Source organism: Botrytis byssoidea, assembly GCF_014898295.1.
Source record: "Botrytis byssoidea strain MUCL 94 chromosome Unknown BBYS_012, whole genome shotgun sequence".
Lineage (NCBI taxonomy): Eukaryota > Fungi > Ascomycota > Leotiomycetes > Helotiales > Sclerotiniaceae > Botrytis > Botrytis byssoidea.
In genome coordinates this window covers 731,951-751,867 of record NW_024065853.1, presented here as the reverse complement: position 1 = coordinate 751,867, position 19,917 = coordinate 731,951, and the positions used below count along the sequence as shown (strand labels likewise).

Here is a 19,917-nt window from a genome sequence, read left to right as displayed (position 1 = left end):
TTCTTCATTTTATTTTCTTCTCCTTGTAAATTAGAAAAGTTAACGTCTATTTTAGTAGACCAGTAGTCTTAGATATTCTCCTTTGGGAATTATGAAATAAAATAGATTAGAAGGGATAGATCTTGAATGAATGAAAAGTCAATTGGTGATGAATTTTCCTTCTGGGATTTTGGGTGCGGCGGATCTGCTTGCTTGCTCGCTCGCTGGGTGTGGCTTGGGAGATGGGAGATGGGGTAAAATTTGCGGAGGTAGATGATGGAATTGGCGCTGTTGTTGTGATGCCGTGTGCGATGCTGTATAAACTGAGAAGTAAGTACTCAGTATATCTCGATATTTGATTAATTCATAAAAGCTCATTGGATTTGCTGTGAGTGTATTCCATCCGATCTTTCTCTTTTTTCTATACCTCACGATTTCACGAGCTTTGGTGGAGGTGGAGGTTGACGTTGATATTGATATCGATGCAGAAAAATTAACGAAGAGGCGGATCCATTAGTTTTTCTAGTATGAGTGTGTGTATCATCAGAGTTTTCTGAGGGCGAATGGATAGTTTAGCGGGAATTTGGGATGGTGTATCGGGATTGGATTAGATTGGGGTTATGAGAAGGATTTTGTGATTTGTGAGATTCTGATGATGATGATGATGATGATGATGAGTATATGAGAGAGGATCAGGAAGAGGGACGGAGATGGAATGGAGATGAGAGAGGGAGATGGAGGAAAATTGATATCTAGATAGTCACGCATCAGCGCGATATATTTCACATTTCCTATTACAAACAATCAAAAGCTTGTGATTATCATTATCATTACCACTATCGTCATCAACAGAAATCCAGTACCCAGATACCTAAGTATCATTTCGAGATCGTGACATACCTACCCAATCCCAGGTCTAGTTCTCAAACCAAACTAAGCTAAGCTAGGGTATTCGAGATGACTAATCGTATTAAGCGAGGTACTGTGTGTGTCGTTTTTGGTTTTGAATACGGTATGGTATGGTATGGGGTGAGTTGGTATGGAAGGGTAGAATGGATAGGCTGGGCGGGGTAGTGGAGTCACGGGGACTGAGTGAGAGTTTGAGATAAGAATTCCATTGGTATTTTTTTAAGGGGGGGGGGAAATGATTTAAGATATTTTTACACGAGATGTCCGGGGGAATCCTCGCTTGGGTTCGGATGACATGGTTCACCCGGAGATCACTAACACCTCAGACTTTCCAGTTTGCTGTAAAACACATCATGTAAATTTATTTTCAGGATTCTTGAAGATTAGCGTCATGCTGCTTATTCTCATTCTTACTTATCCTTTTCATCATGGAGACAGGATCCGAGAATTTGCCTGGCTTTGTCCATGCTGAAGTCTCCTGGTATTCTTTTTTCGGTGAATCGTGCGCTGTTGATAATTTCATTCTCTCCCCAGATTGCCATAGGCTATGGTGTTAAATTCTGACTCTAGTTAATAGACGAATATGTGGAACGGGAACTGAAAATCTTAGCTCTAAGTCTTATAGAGCTGAGAACCTTTTTTGAAACTCCCATGTTCGATCTATCTGAGCTCGAGATTGCCACTGGCAACACCATACAAACTGATAGTCTGAACATAATAGCGTTAAGGACGATCGGAAATCTCAAAATATATTGGACCGAATATATAGAAGAACATTTGATCTTAAATATCCCGGAGAGAATACTGTATCTTGCATATTCACGATTACACCCATTTTCTCAATTCGAAAGCTTGCAAACAACTCTGTGAGCCCCCCTTCGTGACCTGCTAAATCCTGGCAAGATACTAAACAATTCAAAAGCATTGATCCCGGTCAAATCTGTTCACGCGAGAAAAAGGATAAATTTGATGACCAGTCATCCCACTGGCTGAATAGCTGTATTGCAGCCTCGTGGGCAATGATATTTTCCTATCGATACGCAACGCTTAAATGCCAGAAATCATGTTTTAATACGGCATTGAGATTTCTTCATTTTGCCAAGGATCCTATGGGAGTGCTCAAACGCGCATACGAAGGTATATCATTCGACCCGGTCCCATACTCATATTGTGACTCTGATCCTATAATGTATCCATGGCAATCTGATTATCGCGATCCAGCACCTTTGAGCAGGGCTGAGATTGAGGGAATAAGCAATTATCATGTTTCGAGTTTGGGTACTGGGTGGATCGCCGACCTGGATCCTGACGCCCACGAAAAGACCACTTTCCAATACTCGAATTTCGGCATCTTCGAAAACAGAGTTCGTCAATTGAAGTTTTACATGGATTTCTAAAAGCCTCAAGGATTTCGACAACTCTGGAGAGACAAGAGAGATGCGTTGAATTATTGTACTTTTTGGGGTGTAATTATATTTGGAGCATCGACTTTATTTTTGGCGATAGTATCACTGGCTGTTAGTGCTGCACAAGCCGTTGCTGCTTTCAAAGCTTTGGATATGCCGCCTTCGAGTCATTGAATATGCAGCCATTCGATTTCCCTTTTCAATCGTGTCCCAAATATCCTCAATCATAACCTCCTTTTCCTTTTCATCCCGCGGTGGATCCCTCGCTTCCACCAACAAACAACCCCGCATTCTTCCTAAACCACACACAATTGCTACCTCAACCGCAAGATGCGCATTCACTAGCCCCTCCATTCCCATCGGATTTATCTTCTCGCACTCGTTGAACAAATAATCACATCATCGGTTCTCCCCTCGAAATGCCACAATCCCTCTTTTGTCGGATGTTTTGAAAATAAATCTTTACTTGAGTATTTATTTAAATGAGGAAATGTAGAAAATACACCTTGAGATAATGTGAGTACAGGTTGGCGGATGAAATAATTCAGACACCTTTGGCGAAGAGACGGAGTTCAACACCCATCATGGGACTAAAGTTCCTGTATTCCCAATCTTCGGAATCGGCGATTTGCGTGCGTAGAAACCGATTTCGGTGGCGCCTAAATGTAGGAAAGGTGAGAATGGGGTTTGAGGATGTTTGCGATTTCGGTTGGGAGGGGTCCACCGCCGTAGTTTAGGTAGCGAAGGTTTTTGATGTTGATTAGGCATTTGGGACTTTTTGCAATTTGGGTGAGGATTGCGGGACTGAGGAAACTGGCATCGAGATTTCCGTGGAGATGGGCAAGATTGACCACTTCAGATGTCATGTGAATGAGTGGAGGGAGAACGATGGTTGTGGTGGAGTAGATACAGAATGATGTGAAACAGAGGGCTGCACTGTGGAAAAGGCTGAGGCCGATGAAAACTCTGGCATTTTGATAGAGTGAGAGAGTCATAGGTTGATCTCCGGGTGGAGGTGGGATGAGGAAAGTGTCGTGTTGGGATATGGTATACCGTGGGTCAGTATGATAGGGTTTTGGGTACCGGTGGAACCGGAGGTATGAAGAACAACGAAAGGTTTATATTTTGCTTGCTCGAAGGGTTTGGTGTAGAGGTGTGATGGTACTGAACTTTCCGAGAGCAAGTCCTGAAGATTTTATATCCTCAATGTACGCATTTGTCTTTTCGAGAGAAGACTTTGGGTAATAACTGGTAATTTTTCTGGGACTAAAAGGATTTTGTATTCCAAAGACTCGAGTAGTGCGATATGACCTCCAAAACTATTTGGAAGGGAATAAAAAAACATCAATGAATTACGGTAGGAATTTGGAGTAATTAGTCGAGGATAGTAACTGGAACCTGATAGCCGGCCTTGATAGCAGCAAACAGTAATATAATGTATCGGAAGTCTTGAGGTCCAACACATCTGAGTGTTTCAAATGTTTCACTGCGACCTAGATTCTTTTCCATCCACCAAGAGCATTCATCGATAGACCTGGCAAAGTCTTTGTATATGATATCTTGAAATCCATCTTGGATGTCAATCGATAATGGAATCGATGCAAAAACACGAGTGGGATTACTTAAAGCTAGACCATCAATCACGTGTGGAAGTAGTCTTCTTCCACGGTCGCTTGAAAGAATAGGATCTTGTGTCATGTTGAGATTCGAATACTCATTGATTTGGGGGTTTCAAATCATCTAGGACGGGACTGGCTGAAATATATGCAACATGAACAACTCCATGATTGCACTTGTAGTCCAATTGTTTGTGTGAGAATGGAAATCTTTCTTGGCCCATTGACCGATAATCTAACATGAAGTATCCAATCGAGGGACATTTTTACTGTGTCTGCTTGTGCGGGGGATTCTCTGACTACACTTACCTAGATAGATATGCGAGTCTGCGGCAGTGATTGCACTAACATTTGATGATTGCCATGATCAAACCGAGTTGTACTGAGGAAACAACTTGTTGCTTCACAGTTGCTACTTTGTCACTATTCAGGTTAACGAACCTTGGAAGCAAATGAAGACCAAAAATTCTTATCCAAGAGGGCTATGAGAATACAAACTTTGGAAAACTACCCAGGTATACAACAACCCAAGTTGCTCGAATGTGAATATTCTCAAACGAGAGTCGAAAGACCAACGTGGAAAGACCTGGTAGTCAATATGATGGCCAATCAGAGAATTTTCTATAAACGTTCTTTCGCTGTCGTGAAATGCAGTTCGTCTAGGAGGTTCGAGAGAGGATCCAATAGAACGGAACGGCCGGGACATTTATATCATATCAGTGTAATCATATATATGCTAGAAACATATTTTCTTTTCAGTCGATCTAGAGAGTGCTAGGCTAAATTCCGATATTGAAGATTTAATCAAGCGTTTTTTCGTCCAAAATATTGATTGTAAGATTTGATGTTGAATATTGAAAAGAGTGAATAGTTTATTCTTCAATTTTTTCGTCCTTCTAGACTCTGGAGAGAGATCCAATTCATTAAAGGTGGTAATTTCCCTGTAGAACCAATATCATCTTGCTTGCCTTAATTAGTGGTGTATTTTTGCGACGATGTGTAATAATATTCAATATCTCTTCCGCGCTTTGCCTTATTAAATGACTTCTAATCTTGAAGCATTGAATATTGTGAATAGAATCAAATGAGATGAACAAAATTTTATCCACAACCCATGGATATCAGCTGTAATGCGGGTGGATCTGCTGTAGCCTGAGGCAAAAATAAAACTAAAAAGACCCTGGGCCTACTCCCCCACATCGGCCATGGTAAAAAAAAAAGTTAACATAATCTTTTGAACCTCAATCTTCAACTTTCTTCTCTTGTCATTCATTTTCAATCATTTTCAATATTTGCATGCGATACGTGTAAATATACTTTGAAAATGGATCAACAACAATTCTTAGAGCTCTTACAGGGTGTTCAGATTCGTAAGTTTTTACCAAATCGCAAAATACCCCTCCATTTTTGCTAACCTTTCCATCATTACAGCTGATACGGAGCGTGTCAAGGCCGCAACCACAGAATTAAGAAAGAACTATTACCCAAACCCAGAATCCCTTCTCTGGCTCATCGAGATCTTCATCGCTCATGGAGATCAGGCAATTAGACAACAAGCCGCCGTCGAGGCTCAACGCTTGGTCAAGAAGCACTGGAAAAACATTTCAGATGCCCAAAAACAACAAATCAGAGAACAACTTCTACAAAAGACATTAAATGAGGAGGTTAAATTGGTTAGACACTCTGGTGCTCGTGTTATTGCTGCTATTGCAGGTCAAGATATCGAAAACGGACAATGGGCCGACCTTCCAGATACTCTCGCACAAGCCGCAAGCTCTCCTCAAGTTTCACATCGTGAGGTCGGAGTTTTCATTCTCTTTACCTTACTCGAGACTGCTTCACCATACTTCGCCGAGCAAACTGCTGTCTTGTTCTCCATTCTCAGCAAAACCATTCACGATCAAGAGAGCACTGATGTCAGAATCAACACTTTGATCTGCCTTGGTGCCGTTGCTACTATGATCGAGCCAGATGAGGACCCGGAAAGTTTGAAACTCTTCCTTGAGATTTTCCCACAAATGGTCATTGTCTTGAAGAACTTTATTGATTCCAAGGAGGAAGACCGCACCGTGCAAGCTTTCGAAGTTTTCCAAACTTTGTTGGGTTGTGAATCAGCTTTGATCGCACCTCACTTCAAAGACCTTTGCAGCTTCATGCTTGAGGTTGCCTCGAACACCAACAACGAAAATGACGCAAGAACTCAAGCTTTGTCTTTCATCATGCAATGCACCAGATATAGAAAGATGAAGATTCAAGGTACTAAGGATTTGGGTGAAAAGATCACCATGACCAGCATGCAAATCGCCACTGAGCTCGAGGATGATGACGATGAGGATGATGAGACCTCCCCAGCTCGCTCTGCATTGGGTCTTCTCAGTTTACTCGCCGAAAGCTTGCCACCTCGTCAAGTTATCGTTCCGCTTCTTAACGCTCTTCCACAATTCTCCAACCATCAAGATCCAAGATATCGTCAAGCAGGTATCCTTGCACTCGGTATGTGTGTTGAGGGTGCACCAGATTTCGTCGGTACTCAAATGGATAGTTTCTTACCTATTGTTTTCAAACTTCTCGAGGACCCAGAAAGTGGTGTTAGGCATGCAGCTCTTAACGGTGTTGCAAGATTGGCAGATGATCTCGCTGAAGATCTTCAAAGCACTCACGAGCATCTCATTCCTGCTCTTCTCAAGAACCTCGATGCTGCTATGCAATATGCAGCTGGTGGAAACAACGACAAGCAAACTCTTGATACCATGAAGGCATCATGTGGTGCTTTGGACTCCTTGACTGAGGGTATGGACCAAGAAATTGTCAAGAACTACCTCCCAACTCTTGTTCCACGTCTTACTCAATTGTTGGATCACCCAGATGTTGGTGTTAAATCTGCTGCCGCAAGTGCTATCGGTTCCCTTGCAAGCTCTGCTGAGAAGGAGTTCCTTCCATTCTTCAAGGATACTATCGAGAAGTTGGCACAATTTGTTGAATTGAAGTCAAGCAATGATGAACTCGATCTTCGTGCTACTGTCTGTGATTCCATTGGTAGCATGGCAGTAGCTGTTGGTGCTCAAGTCTTCCAACCTTATGTCAAACCATTGATGCAAGCAAGTGAAGAAGCTTTACATCTTGACCACCCACGCTTGAAGGAAACTAGTTACATTCTCTGGAGTACCTTGGCAAAGGTCTACGAAGAGGAGTTTACACCTTTCCTTGAGGGAGTTGTTACTGCCTTGGCTGCTTGTTTGGATCAAGAAGAGGACAACCTTGAGGTTGAGCTCGGTGAACATGCTCAAGACTTGCTTGGCCAAGAAGTCATTGTTGCTGGAAAGAAGGTCAAGGTTGCTGGTGCCACGGATGTTGAGGAAGCTGATGATATGGATGATGATGACGATGACGAAGACTGGGATGATCTCACTGCCGTTACTGCCGTTGCCATGGAGAAGGAAGTCGCTGTTGAAGTCATCGGTGACATTCTCACACATACTCGTCAACACTACATGCCATACTTTGAGAGAACTATCGAGGCTATTTCTCCATTGGTTGAGCACTCTTACGAAGGTGTCAGAAAGACTGCTATCAGCACAATGTGGAGAGCATACGCTTGTCTTTACAGCATGATGGAAGACAAGACCGGAACAAAGTGGACCCCTGGTTTACCTTTGGCAACTGAACCAACTCCTGAGTTGGTCAGAATGGGAGAGATTGTTACAACTGCTACAATGTCTCTCTGGGAAGATGAATATGACCGGTAAGCTATTTTTCTTTGATTTCTCCTATCACATGGAATGATGAACAACATGACGTTATACCCAGCTCACTCAGATGCACAAGTTGCACATGCTGCGAACGCGTATCTACTCCTGATCATAACTATTGTCATTTATTTGTATAAATTCCTTTGAGGAATATATCTAACATTGTATAATAGTGGTGTCGTTACCGACATTAACCGCAACGTCGCTTCTACATTAAAGCTCTGCGGACCAGCTATCTTGGCTCAACCAAACTTTGCCGAATCCATCAAGAACGTCATCTTTTCCGTCATCATGCGTCTTCACCCATGTCAACAAGATCTTGGTGATGAACTTGAGTCACCTGACGAGGAAGATGCTGAATCTTCCGAATACGACTGGCTCGTCATTGATACCGCTCTTGACCTTACCTCAAACCTTGCTCTCGCTCTTGGAGCTCAATTTGCTGAGGTCTTCAAGGAGTTTGAGAAGCCACTCAAGAAGTTTGCCTCTTCCAACACTCCATTCGAAAGATCGACCGCCATTGGTGTCATTGCTGAAATCACTGGCCACATGGGATCAGCTATTACTCCTTTCACTGCATCCCTCTTGCCAGTTCTCCTCAAACGTCTCTCTGACACCGATCCTGAGGCAAAGTCCAACGCCGCATATGGTACCGGTCTCTTGATCTTCCACTCCCAAGATAGCGCTACCTATCTCCCATCATACAACAATATCCTTAGCAAACTCGAGCCTTTACTTCAAACCAACCATGCCCGCTCCATTGATAACGCCTGTGGATGTGTTTCCCGTATGATCATGGCCCACCAAGATGCTGTTCCACTCAACGATATTCTTCCAGTTATGGCTGGATTATTGCCACTCAAGGAAGATTATGAAGAGAATGAGCCAATCTTTGAAATGATTGCTGGTCTTTACAGTCAAAGCAACCAAACTATTTTGCAACTCACTCCAAAGTTGATTCCAGTATTCGCTGCAGTTCTTGGTGAGCCAGTTGAACAATTGGAGATTGAGACTAGAGAGAAGGTTAAGGGTGTTGTCAAGTTCATTGGTGGAAGCCACCCAGAATTATTGAACGGACACCCATCATTGCAAAACTTGTGATTGCAAATTTAGGGACTTTTCTTTAGGAATTATTTGGTGGATTGGACTTCTGATTGATGGCTATATACTTGGTCTGAAAGAATATCGGAATGGATAGATTGATGGGAAGGAAATAAAAGGTTTTGATAAGTAATGACGTGATGAACATACCCCCAATGCACGAAATGAAGAATGAAGGATAAATACATAGATTATATTACTTGTAGACAGAATGAGAATTTTCGTTTTGTTTCAAATTTCTTTTGCGCATAATTACATTCTTCATTTGACTTTTTTCAATTTTATGATTGGCACGTGTACGTTGATTGATACCTTTCATGGGGGCAAGCCCCCAAACCCCCAGTCCTCGCTGCGCTCGAAAACTTGTAAGGGTAACGATCTTCTTTGAGGCTCTCCAGTGTTGAGAATTGAGAAAGATCATGTTTCGATCAAGACAGGTTTGGCAAATTTTATTGGGTAAACAAAGCCTCTCGTCATTCGTAACCTGGCCTAATCAGATTTCACCTGCCCTCTATATTTAGAGATTCCACTGGCAAAATGGTACGCAATGTTTCTGGGATAAAGACATATGCAGCGGTATTTTCGCCAGATTGTGGCAGAAGTATGATTCCAAATGCTTCAATTGTTCCGTGTGCGTCGCTGCTGCTGCGCCGCCGGTGCCGAAACATCAGACCAACTTACTCGTGTTGCAGATTGCGGAGTCGTGATTTGCTATGTAGGTTCAAGGGCTGTGTTTTATTAAAGAAGTCTTTGCGGGGAAGATCAGGTTTGGGGGATGGATTATTACAATTTTTATATTGTAATGATGGGAAAAGACTACGGCTCAAGTGAACCTGCTTATGAAGATTGAATAGTTGATTGATTCTAGCAATTATTTAATTCCATTTCGTTGAAAGGCTATGCCGGATCTTCTGAGTTTTTTCACCGACAGAGACTCTTATGAATCTGCACTTTCAATCACTTGTTCGCAGGGGTTTATACCCTGAGTGGAGACTGTGAAGGGAGGGGTGGGGTCGAGAAGAGGCTCTTTCTAGGTTCTGTACACCCTGGATTACCAGTTTGGGAATTTCGATGCAACGCAAGAAATGCGCAGCCATTGATGTTATCTCCACGTTTGATCCTACGTATCACATTTGTACAAACTGCATGACTAGGTTATCAGGCTCTTGCGCGAAGGATGCGGCACGTAATTTTTACCCAAATTCATTTGGGGGCGGAATGGAGGCTTTAATATAGATTGGAAAGGTACTGAGGTGGAATGTCATAATTTTTTGTTTCGTCTTAGTTTCTTGGTCCATTGGTCCATTGGTCCGATTTTGGTTTGGTGCCTATTTCGCTTAAGAAGCTTTGATATTTGTTTAACGAAAATGTTATTTCGTTACGAGAGTTTAGCTTCGTTATTGGTCTGTGTTGAGGCTGTCGCGGCTTTATATAGTAGTGATGTCAAGGTCTCTCAACGAGATTTTTCTTCACGGCAAACGACAAGTTTAGGGGCTATAACGGTGCGTTCTGCGGAACAAAAACGAAGCGTCGCAAATTTCAAACCAAGTTTGGAATGTACTCATCATTATGCTGATCGTAAGTCGACTTTTTTTTTTTTTGGATTTATGAATTGGACTCCGATATATCAATTCGCCTATTCACGCATCGGACATTGAATTTCAAAGCAAGATTTCATGCTTTGTTGTCACGATTTAACGAGATACTAATGAGATATAGACGATTCTATAATTCGAAGAACACATTCGAGATTCGCATCCACGTCGATGAAATATAAATTACCTGCAGTCATTTTGGAAGATATTGAGCTCAATGTCAGGAATATTTTGTGCTCAAGATCAAATATTATCGTTGAATTCCCTTCTGTGAATTTATTAGCTGAGGCAGAGAAAGAATGGAAAGATTTTCCCGAGTTCTTGGTCATTTCATCACATGCCGGATGTAATGACCAGAAAGCGCGAGCTCCATATTTGTAAGTGACAATTGTAATAATTTTTGAAAAATTACTAACAAGTAAAACAGAGTCTCTAATGTGAAATACGTTCTCAAATCCAACACCGCAATCCTCTCCGTGCAACGGATTGAATGGAAAGATGCTTATGATACAATGGAAGTAAAATTTGGTATGGGTAAATACGATAGTAGCGCCCTTCGTATACACAGTGATTTGCGCAAAAGAATTACTTCGTCAGTCTCAGTATCATCTTCTGAAACTGTCTCTTTTCCATCACCGCCATCAGCAACACCAACCTCGGATACATCAGTTCATAATATTGGATATGCGGCACCTGCGGGTTTTAGTCTTGGAAGCTTCGCTACTTCGTATGTTTATATTTTCTCTTTAAATGATCAATCCAATATAACTAATACTATACGTCAGGAATGATGGTGTAGGAGGATCTTTATCAATAAAGTGTGGTAATTGTTCAATCGAAGGTTCAATCGAATTGACTCAAGGCGTATTTAATGTTAGCGACTCTTCTCACAATACAGAAAAAGCAGTGAACTTTGTAGAGAATGGTTATTTCGACATGGTAGTCAATGGATTTAGTGCCCATATTGAAATTGATTCCGCAGTCACGGGAACATTTACAGAAACTTTCACTATGGCCCTAACAACATTGGCTTTGCCGGGTTTCCAGGTATGTCAAGATTCTACCCCACGTTCTTTGGCCATGGGACATGTCTCGAGAAATTCTAACACATCTTCTAGATCCCAAATATTGCCGCAATAGGTCCGATGTGGATCCCCGCAATTCAAGGTTCTATCACTGTCTCTAGAAATCTAAACTTCACTTACGGTTTCGACGTTTCCGTGCCAGACAAATCATCCATCCGGTTGAATATTGGTAATCTTACCGAATCAACATCTTCTGGTTTTAGCGACTCTATCATCACCGCTCTTCCGCTCACCGCGACCGATCCCTCCATATCCTTGACTCTCTCCCTCGCCCTTCGTTCCGAAATCCTCCTCGGTGTCGACATATTATCAGGCAAAGGATCCATAGCCGCCGGTGCCTTTCTCGATCTTCCCGCTCTCTCCGTCACAATCTCCGAGCTCACCTCGGTGGACGAAAACTGCAATCCGGCCCAAAGCTCCTCGTCAAGTGTCGAAGATCTAGACTATTTCTCCTCTCTCACAAATATTGTTCCACAAGCAGATATAGCCATAGGACTTCAAGCGGGTATTCAATTGAGAATTCCAGATTTAAAATTCGTGGAGAATGTAGGGACGACGGCTACGCTTGCTGGAACGAGTATGTCGCTTCCGACGCATTGTATGAGTTTTGATGGGGAGAAGAAGGAATTTGTTACTCCCGGGGCTACTGCTAGCTCTAGTTTGAGCACAAGTACAGGTACAGCGGGGGGGTCGAAGAAGTCGAATGCGGAGAAAAAGGCTTCGGTGCCGGTGATGGGGAGTGGAGGATTTGGAGGGTTAACTTGGATGGCGGGGCTTTTGGGGTGTGTGGTTTTTGTGGCGTTGGGTTTATGATGATGATTTTATAATTTTATGTCTTGGGTAATGAAGGGAACTCGGTAGGAGTTTGTACTCATAGCTTATGTCACTAAAGAGTAAAGTAGATTGGATATTTTTCGACACATAGACTCCTGTTATGATTGATGGCTGTAAGAATAAATGATATTTCAAACAAGGAATTCAGGCCAAAATGCGTAATTCCAAAGATGGATACAAGCAAGTACGAATTGAATGAAAATTCAACAGGACTAGGTTCATGAATGGATTCCAGATGATAGCTACATGAAGGAGTCCATTCTGCGAGGAAGCGGAAGAATACGACTCAAGGATGAGGCAAGGTCAGAAATTTTAGTTTCGTAACTAGAGTGCTGGTTCGAAAGTTCGAGCTGGGAGAGTTCCTCCACAAATGATGAAGTGCTTGCTGTTCTTTCTGTGGTCTAACGGGAGGGCTAGAATTTTGTTCGTGAGTATTACATCACTGGTTCGCTTTTCCTAAAAAAAAAACCTGTTAGAGGTCAAAACTCAATCATCTAAGTCCTGGATTCGTGGATTCTCAAGATTTGTCAGGTGTCAAGTGGCCAAAAACCTGCAACGGTGAATCGTCGACGGAAAGAAGATATGCAGCTACATGAATCATACATACGAGCATGTTTGGCATCATGAAACCTACTATGTTCAAAACGATATATTTTTCACTGCCATATTATAGTCGCGTTCTTATGCAATGGTAAGGCACAGTAAATATTCCAGAGCCAAAAATGACGTCGAACAGCCTTACGTAGGCTCTCACTAGACCATTCCTGGTCTGGATAAATCGTGACAATTATCCGTAATCATCGCGCTTGTCTTCTTCCTCTGCCAACTTTCCTTCTTATCTTTACAACTATCACAGAAAATAATCTTGGAAAGAAACAATAATTCATTCATTTTGACATCTGTATCAATATGGAATCAATTCCTCGGTCTCACGATTATGAGAAGCTTGATTTCAGCGAAAATCCATTCGAAAAACTCCCGAGGGAATTGTTGTTGCCAATTGTTAAGTTCACCTCTGATTTGGCATCGGTCTGGAGCTTGAGTTCAGTTTCGCCGGCGGTTCATTTGCTTATTGATGATTTCGGCAAGGAGATTGTGGAGACGATCTTAGAAGCGAGTGAGCCAAAGCAGATCCGAGTTCTTTTCACTCACATCGTACTTCTGAAACTGGGTATACACCCATCAACGTCGCTCGATGATTTCAAACTGCACGACGCCAGATCCTGGACTCGATTCAACGAGCAGTCAATCCATCGCAAATTAATGTTGGATCCATCCTTCATCGCCTATTCTCAAACTTGTAAGTCGATGATCTACGAATTGCTTCCCAACAATATTTCGCCAGTCGTCATGCACGCAATCCTTCGAGACGCCTACAAGATTGAGAGGTTGACGCATCTTTGCCATAAGTACTTTCTTAATAGATGCAAAACATTCGAGTTCTTTGGGCCTGTTGAGTTGAAGAACAACCGTTATTTTCGTGTCGATGTGGTACAATCGAAATATCGCAAGTATTTTGTTCACGATGTTGAACCGCCATCCTGGATAGAATTGAAAAGGATTACCCGAGCGATTTGGTATATACAAGCGTTCTATGAGCTGAAGAATAATTCCGGAAAACTTCAATGGCCCAGCTCAGACTTTGATAGCCTCCGAAATATGGATACTAAAATCTTTATGGGAGATGCACAGCTTTATACCGCAAAAAAATGCGGCTTTGACTGTTGCACTTTATTTGAGCGAGGCGCATGAGGACTTTCTGGACCAGCCCGAGAAGTATTTGACCTCTTTTTCACAACTTCCTGATCCCGTCGATGCGCTTGTTTTGGTTTTGCCCATAGAGCAAAAGTTTGAAGATCCGAAATCCGATTTATGGAGACAAAGTATTTCTCATTTGGATGATTTTCGAGGAATACCGGGCCTTTTTGTTCCCAGGGTGTGTCACGCATTTAAAAGTATCTCCTATTAGAGAACAACCACCGTACCACCACTTCTAGGGTTTGCGATCTGGGATCGAAAGAGAATGTTTTGTTTTGGACTCGCTAACAAAGATGGACAACCAGAAATAATTTATAATGTCAGAGAGTTGATTTTCAAGTATTTGAGTATCTTACCTCCAGAATCAGCAGTCGAAAGGTTTTAACAAAATTATACAACCCAGTCAAGGCACGTACGATTACTTCACATTTGTCGGATCAAAGGTTTGTATTAATTAATTTGCTAGATAGGCAAACCATGAAGTCTATGGGAATTATTGACAAAATATCATTATCACAAATTTGTCCCAATCAAGGTGAGGTTCGTTGTTTTACAGTCAGGGGAAGCAAGTTCATTCATCCCAAACGACTTGAAAAAACTGCATACCTAGTTTCATGGGTCTGTTGGTGTATCTACTATTTCGAATGACATATACACTATGAGCTCCTCTAAGTTTTTGACTGTAGTAGCACCGCCCGTTGGTTGGTCTTTTGCCGCCCATACTCTAATGGCATTTATGCATTTGATTCCTATGGAAGCTCCGTGCTGTAGCAAGATATACGCTACAACTGCTCCATGTTTCGAACCAAGCATGGCCGTAAAATGTTCTGCCATCAAGCCGGTATTAAGATCGATCAGTGTTCAAGGGTTTATCTCAAATCTGTGTCCGAGCCAGACAGGAACACTGACTGATCCTGATTCAACAAAAGCCCTTGTTACCTCTACCCGTGACTGGTTCTGCGCTGAGACCAGCTATACCAGATATTTATTACTCGCTGGGAACTACCGTTTATTTATCTGGAAGTGTCACCCAAATATTCTCCGAGGCTCAGTTTATCAACCTTAGAACGCTTACTGCACCAACAATCACCACCACATCACTAGTCGAAAGATCAACAGGTTCATCAACTACCTCATCAACCACCACTTTAATCCCAATTTGGGTTCAAGCTGGAGGATTTCATTGGTCTCCAGTTCCAATACCCACACCACTGCCTATCAAAATTCCATCTCTCCCGGAGTTTCCTCCAATTCCAAATCCACCCTGCTTTAAATTCCTTGATGTTTTCTCTATTGATTTTCCTCTTGGTAAATCTAAATCTACAAGTACATTTAAAAGTGGTAAATCAGTGGAGCCTACCTACACCTCAAATTGCGGAAGTCCTTGCACAGCAAATTGCCATAAAACCGGAACTCCTACCTCTACTGAATGTGCGACAGAAACAACAACAAATTATTGGGTCTCTTGTGCCTCTAGTACTTGTGTTACTACTAGTTCTAATACAGTCACTGGATGTGCTGTTCAGCTTAGTGTCACAACTTTCACGGCAAAATATTATTGTCTACTTGTCGCACTACCAAGGGGTGAAGATGAAGGATTAGTTGAAGATCGAACAATCACTTCAATCTGGACTGTGATACAAACTACTATCTCAGAACGTGTGTCAATTTCGGGATCCTTGTATACTGTTACCTCGGAATCAATAACCGTAAATGGAGTGGGATACAGTGTTCCAGCAGTCGTGACTTCATCTGTTATGGTACTTGGAGGACTTACGGCTACGCTGTATTCTCCAGCTATTGTATCTTCTGCATCCATCACTGCCCCTGGCTATGGAACCAATCCATTAACACCACAAGCACGGTTGTTCCAGTGAAAAGTACTTCCACTTCATTATTACCAATTCCAACACGAAGCGATCCCCGTGATCAACGAGCGTATTGCTTTAGACAGCATAATGATGGGAAATATGTACCCTTTAATGTCACAGGGGAGCAGGAAGTTCTGTTTTCCATATGTAATCAAGGCAACACTCTTTCACCTGGTGGTCCTGCCTATACATATGTGTACACGGATCCAACAGGTGTTAACGTCATCGCACAAGCAAATTGGGCGTCTGATCAAACCGGATGTAATCCCGAGGACGGTTGGCTATTGGGATCCGAATCTGATATCTGTGAAGTATATTTCGATGACAACGTCTTCGTTTGCGATGACGAGAGCATTGATGATAATTATGGTGGCGCTCATATTTGGGATGGCCCATTTGGATGCATTGAATACATTATTTATGCGGTCAAAAGTGGATCAGGAAGTAGTACTTGTAGCTGTTCTGAGAATGGATGTACTCCAGATAGTCCGGCATGTTGTGCTGATGGAACTTGTGATGGTAGACGAAAATTGGTAATGAATCGTGTTACCCTTATTCCAGGGAGTTTAGGACTGGTGGGGGATCAAAATATCACCTCGAGCTAGGAATTTCTTTTTAGTTACTTATTTTTTGGTACAATGATAGACGAAATTAACCTGCAGAGCTTGCAGACCAGATCCGCAATTGCCATTTATTCAGAAGCGATGAAATTAACAGAGGACTTCTGTGGAGGAATCCAATTGTTGATCATTGAAGAGAAGTCCATCTTTCTCAAAAATGTATAATTATCAGTAGTAGCCTCTCAGAGCTGTGACGGCTTTAGGTTATGGATGTTGGTCGAGGTAGGAATAGAAGGAGCAACAATCAAGGGGCTATCGTGTCACGTGTCGTGATTAATACCCCGCAACATTGATCAATACCCCGCAGTCCACAACAATACTTGAGCAAGAATTTTGCAAGACTCATATTTGAGTAATCCTCCATTACCTGACTTTCTATCTCCGTGTTACCTTTAAACCTCCTTCATTGCCCACTTCTCTTTTCTATTTCTCAGAGACTCCCATCAGAAACCTGTCTACCATCCCCCGATACTGCCATCGTACATTATCATTTTCCCGCCGTGTCTTTCCTTGAAACTATCCGCGTAAACTTTCATCATGCCATCACAAGAAATATCCGTGGAAATCAAATTTTGGTTTATGAAATCATCATCAAATCCAAGACCTTTCGCGCCTTCATAACCTAGGTCAGTTGCGACCCAGCCAGGAGCCATAACAATGGCATTCAGCCAGTCATCCTCAGCATTAATTCGTACAGTAAGCCAATTAACAGCAGCCTTTGAAGGCCCATATGCAGCATTTTTGATTGGAATTTGGTTTCTATCGATAAATTAACACCATAGATTTAACATTTTGGAAGGAATGTGTTTAAACTTACGCAATTGCCCCGGCCGTGGAGCCCATGGGTGAGAAAATGGGATTCTTTGATTTTTGCAACAAAGGTCGTGATGCTTGATATATTGATATACAGCCATAGACATTTGGTTCTATGTGGGCTTTCAGATCCGATATTTTAAGGTCAGCCACTGTTGGCCAGACATAAGAGACGCCTGCGTTGGCAATAACGATATCAATATGTTGGATGCCGTGCTTATGCTGGAGTTCTCGGATGGCGTCAAATACATCTTGTTCGATCGAGGCGTCAATTTTGACGACAATTACTATCAAAAGTTAAATTTTCTTCTTAACCTTTGAAGTCATTCAAAACCATTTAGAAAGTCCTATATTGTGCCTCTTCATTGCAAGTCGAAAGTAGTGGTAGGTGGATCAAATGTACTTACGACTACTTCCAGATCCTTTAGGCAGATCAGCGAGCCTTTTTGAACTCTCGTGCAATGGATCACGATTTGCAGCAATCACAAGGTGATTCGGTAATGCTAAGTAGCGTTCTAGAAGTCCTTTACCTAAGCCCCGATTTGCACCAGTTATCAAAACTATAGTTGGTGACATTTTGAGGTAGTAAGGCTCTAGGCATAAGCCAATGTATCGTTTTGAAGAATTAGGAGGAGTGTCTTGGTTGAATGTACTTCATTCTTGATGGGAGTGTATGTGAACATCTGATAAAGTGAGAAGTTCACCACAGACGATAAGCTTCCTCCGGACTACGGATGTATTGATTGTAAATCAGAGAAGTATAAATCCACTCCAAATGATTCCCCTTCTTTCTTATCTGTTAAGCCCAAAAGCCAATGACAGAAGTGAGAGCGTGGATTGTTTTCATGATATCTGACGTTCATGGTTGACATTCCGACGAGACGACGGAGGTTTTTATTCCAGGGGACCAGGGGTAGGACTATCACTCGTCGGTCGTGTATCTATCAATATATCCAATGAATCCTTCACAAGTATAATCGAATGCCTTGATTGATTGAATAACGCATCCTATTTTCGAAGTCAATAGCTTTCTACCCAATTTTGAACTAGCCATCCTTGAGGTTCTAAGATAATAGTTTATCTTTCACCCTGTAATCGTTGTAGCATGTCCTATCACGTGCCTATTCAGCCATGGTCACGTTTAATTGGGACTAGTTCATGTCACTAGTTCATGTCTTTACACCTTTCTCAACGTCACATGCTGCATTTTCTATTCAGCCTCAACATTGTAAAAATGGATTCATGCCTCCCATGAAGTCATGACAGATGTAATTCATTTAAACTTTTCATCAACATACTTCCATCTTGATATATGCCGCGGAGATCTGAGATCTCACATTCTTTTCTGACTCTTGAAATCTAATTCTGGAGACTGCTCAAAACATCGATGCTAGAGCGATCAAATCCCATTGCACATAATCACCATACGTTAGACATGAGTCAAGTGCGGGATCACACGCCAACCTCCACGAAAATTACTTTTTCTTTTTCGCTTAATACTGAAGGATTTCAGGAAGCTTGCCTGTTATTTGAACTTATTTCCCGCCTCTTTGCATCACATGAGCAGCCACTGAGTAGTACTGCAGAATTGAATCATGATTTTCATTCATATGTCTCACACCTATTAAGCATCTAATCATTTTAAGCGATTAAGATTTCAATCTTTTGTCCTAGTGGGGATCAATTCCGAGCCAATATCTCGGAAGCTACAGAAGTATAAGTATGAATGTCGAGGACTTGAAGAGAATTTCATCTTTCCAATTACCTTGACATTTCAGAAATATCTTTCCACGATTTAAAAAGGACTTTACACAATGAGATTTTTTTCCACAGTCATTGCCGCATCTTTCGGTGCGTTAGCTACTGCTAGTCCTCTTCTTCCCGTTCTTTCATCGAGGGATACCTCCGTTACTCAATCATCATCCGTTATCCCCAGTTACACAGTCCTCAACAATTACTGTGAAGCCGCGGGCCCGAATGCTGTAAGTCAATTGGTCTTCCTTCAGATGTCGTTTGCATCTTAAGCCAGAATAGGACTTCATATTTCATCAAAATTGCTGGCCCGTACTTTCTTGCCATAGTTTACTTGATACCTAGATATGCATCGCACTTACTAATGTTTCTCTTAGTATGTCGGAGTTCAATATGATAATGATGTGATAACCTCCTATAATTATGGTGATTGCTATCCCTACGTCGTAAATGGCAGTACCGCATTGGCAGCCGTTTTCTGCAAAAGTGTCATCTGCACAAACTGCTCGTATGTATCAAATTTTCTATTTTATCACACTCCACCTTTCGGGTTGCCATTTTGAGCTCGAATGAAGTGCTCACATCCTGGACTCTCAACTCTCCTTCTCCAAGCTTCACCAGAAAATATACTAAAATTCTTAAAATAGCGGCAATGATTGCACCGACCCCAACATTGTTCTCACAGTTCCAAGGAGTTTAGTTTTGGTCAATCCAGCGGGAGTTGTAACAACAGTCTTAGGAAAGGGCGCGATTTGTCAAAAACTCCCTCTCGATCTGCCAATTTAATCCTTAGATGAGCGAAAGCTTTTCATTGGGAACATTTGATAAA

At 42.0% G+C, this 19,917-nt stretch overlaps 7 protein-coding genes across 7 annotated transcripts; 6 read left to right on the top strand and 1 right to left on the bottom strand.

Annotated features, from left to right (window-relative positions):
• Positions 1 to 1,316: 1,316 nt before the first annotated feature.
• EAE97_006643 (uncharacterized protein) lies at positions 1,317 to 2,468 on the top strand (the record flags this gene model as incomplete). The annotated part of the gene is made up of 4 exons (XM_038877156.1): positions 1,317 to 1,383; positions 1,514 to 1,754; positions 1,811 to 2,252; positions 2,289 to 2,468. 4 exons carry the CDS (start codon positions 1,317 to 1,319, stop codon positions 2,466 to 2,468), a joined length of 930 nt encoding a protein of 309 aa, XP_038732088.1.
• Positions 2,469 to 5,234: 2,766 nt separating this feature from the next.
• EAE97_006642 (uncharacterized protein) lies at positions 5,235 to 8,760 on the top strand (the record flags this gene model as incomplete). Its single annotated transcript, XM_038877155.1, has 3 exons — positions 5,235 to 5,280; positions 5,342 to 7,652; positions 7,833 to 8,760. The coding sequence occupies 3 exons, from the start codon at positions 5,235 to 5,237 to the stop codon at positions 8,758 to 8,760; spliced, it is 3,285 nt and encodes a 1,094-aa protein (XP_038732087.1).
• Positions 8,761 to 10,127: 1,367 nt separating this feature from the next.
• Positions 10,128 to 12,253, top strand: EAE97_006641 (uncharacterized protein; the record flags this gene model as incomplete). The annotated part of the gene is made up of 5 exons (XM_038877154.1): positions 10,128 to 10,338; positions 10,480 to 10,732; positions 10,783 to 11,082; positions 11,141 to 11,402; positions 11,474 to 12,253. The coding sequence occupies 5 exons, from the start codon at positions 10,128 to 10,130 to the stop codon at positions 12,251 to 12,253; spliced, it is 1,806 nt and encodes a 601-aa protein (XP_038732086.1).
• Positions 12,254 to 13,183: 930 nt separating this feature from the next.
• On the top strand, positions 13,184 to 14,417 carry EAE97_006640 (uncharacterized protein; the record flags this gene model as incomplete). The annotated part of the gene is given in 4 exon segments (XM_038877153.1): positions 13,184 to 13,429; positions 13,787 to 13,863; positions 13,880 to 14,210; positions 14,244 to 14,417. The coding sequence occupies 4 exon segments, from the start codon at positions 13,184 to 13,186 to the stop codon at positions 14,415 to 14,417; spliced, it is 828 nt and encodes a 275-aa protein (XP_038732085.1).
• A 273-nt stretch (positions 14,418 to 14,690) lies between these two features.
• On the top strand, positions 14,691 to 16,508 carry EAE97_006639 (uncharacterized protein; the record flags this gene model as incomplete). Its single annotated transcript, XM_038877152.1, is given in 3 exon segments — positions 14,691 to 14,873; positions 14,962 to 15,896; positions 15,914 to 16,508. 3 exon segments carry the CDS (start codon positions 14,691 to 14,693, stop codon positions 16,506 to 16,508), a joined length of 1,713 nt encoding a protein of 570 aa, XP_038732084.1.
• Positions 16,509 to 16,978: 470 nt separating this feature from the next.
• EAE97_006638 (uncharacterized protein) lies at positions 16,979 to 17,912 on the bottom strand (the record flags this gene model as incomplete). Its single annotated transcript, XM_038877151.1, has 3 exons — positions 16,979 to 17,282; positions 17,341 to 17,623; positions 17,744 to 17,912. 3 exons carry the CDS (start codon positions 17,910 to 17,912, stop codon positions 16,979 to 16,981), a joined length of 756 nt encoding a protein of 251 aa, XP_038732083.1.
• Positions 17,913 to 19,150: 1,238 nt separating this feature from the next.
• On the top strand, positions 19,151 to 19,874 carry EAE97_006637 (uncharacterized protein; the record flags this gene model as incomplete). The annotated part of the gene is made up of 3 exons (XM_038877150.1): positions 19,151 to 19,318; positions 19,466 to 19,596; positions 19,736 to 19,874. The coding sequence occupies 3 exons, from the start codon at positions 19,151 to 19,153 to the stop codon at positions 19,872 to 19,874; spliced, it is 438 nt and encodes a 145-aa protein (XP_038732082.1).
• Between the last annotated feature and the right edge of the window lie 43 nt (positions 19,875 to 19,917).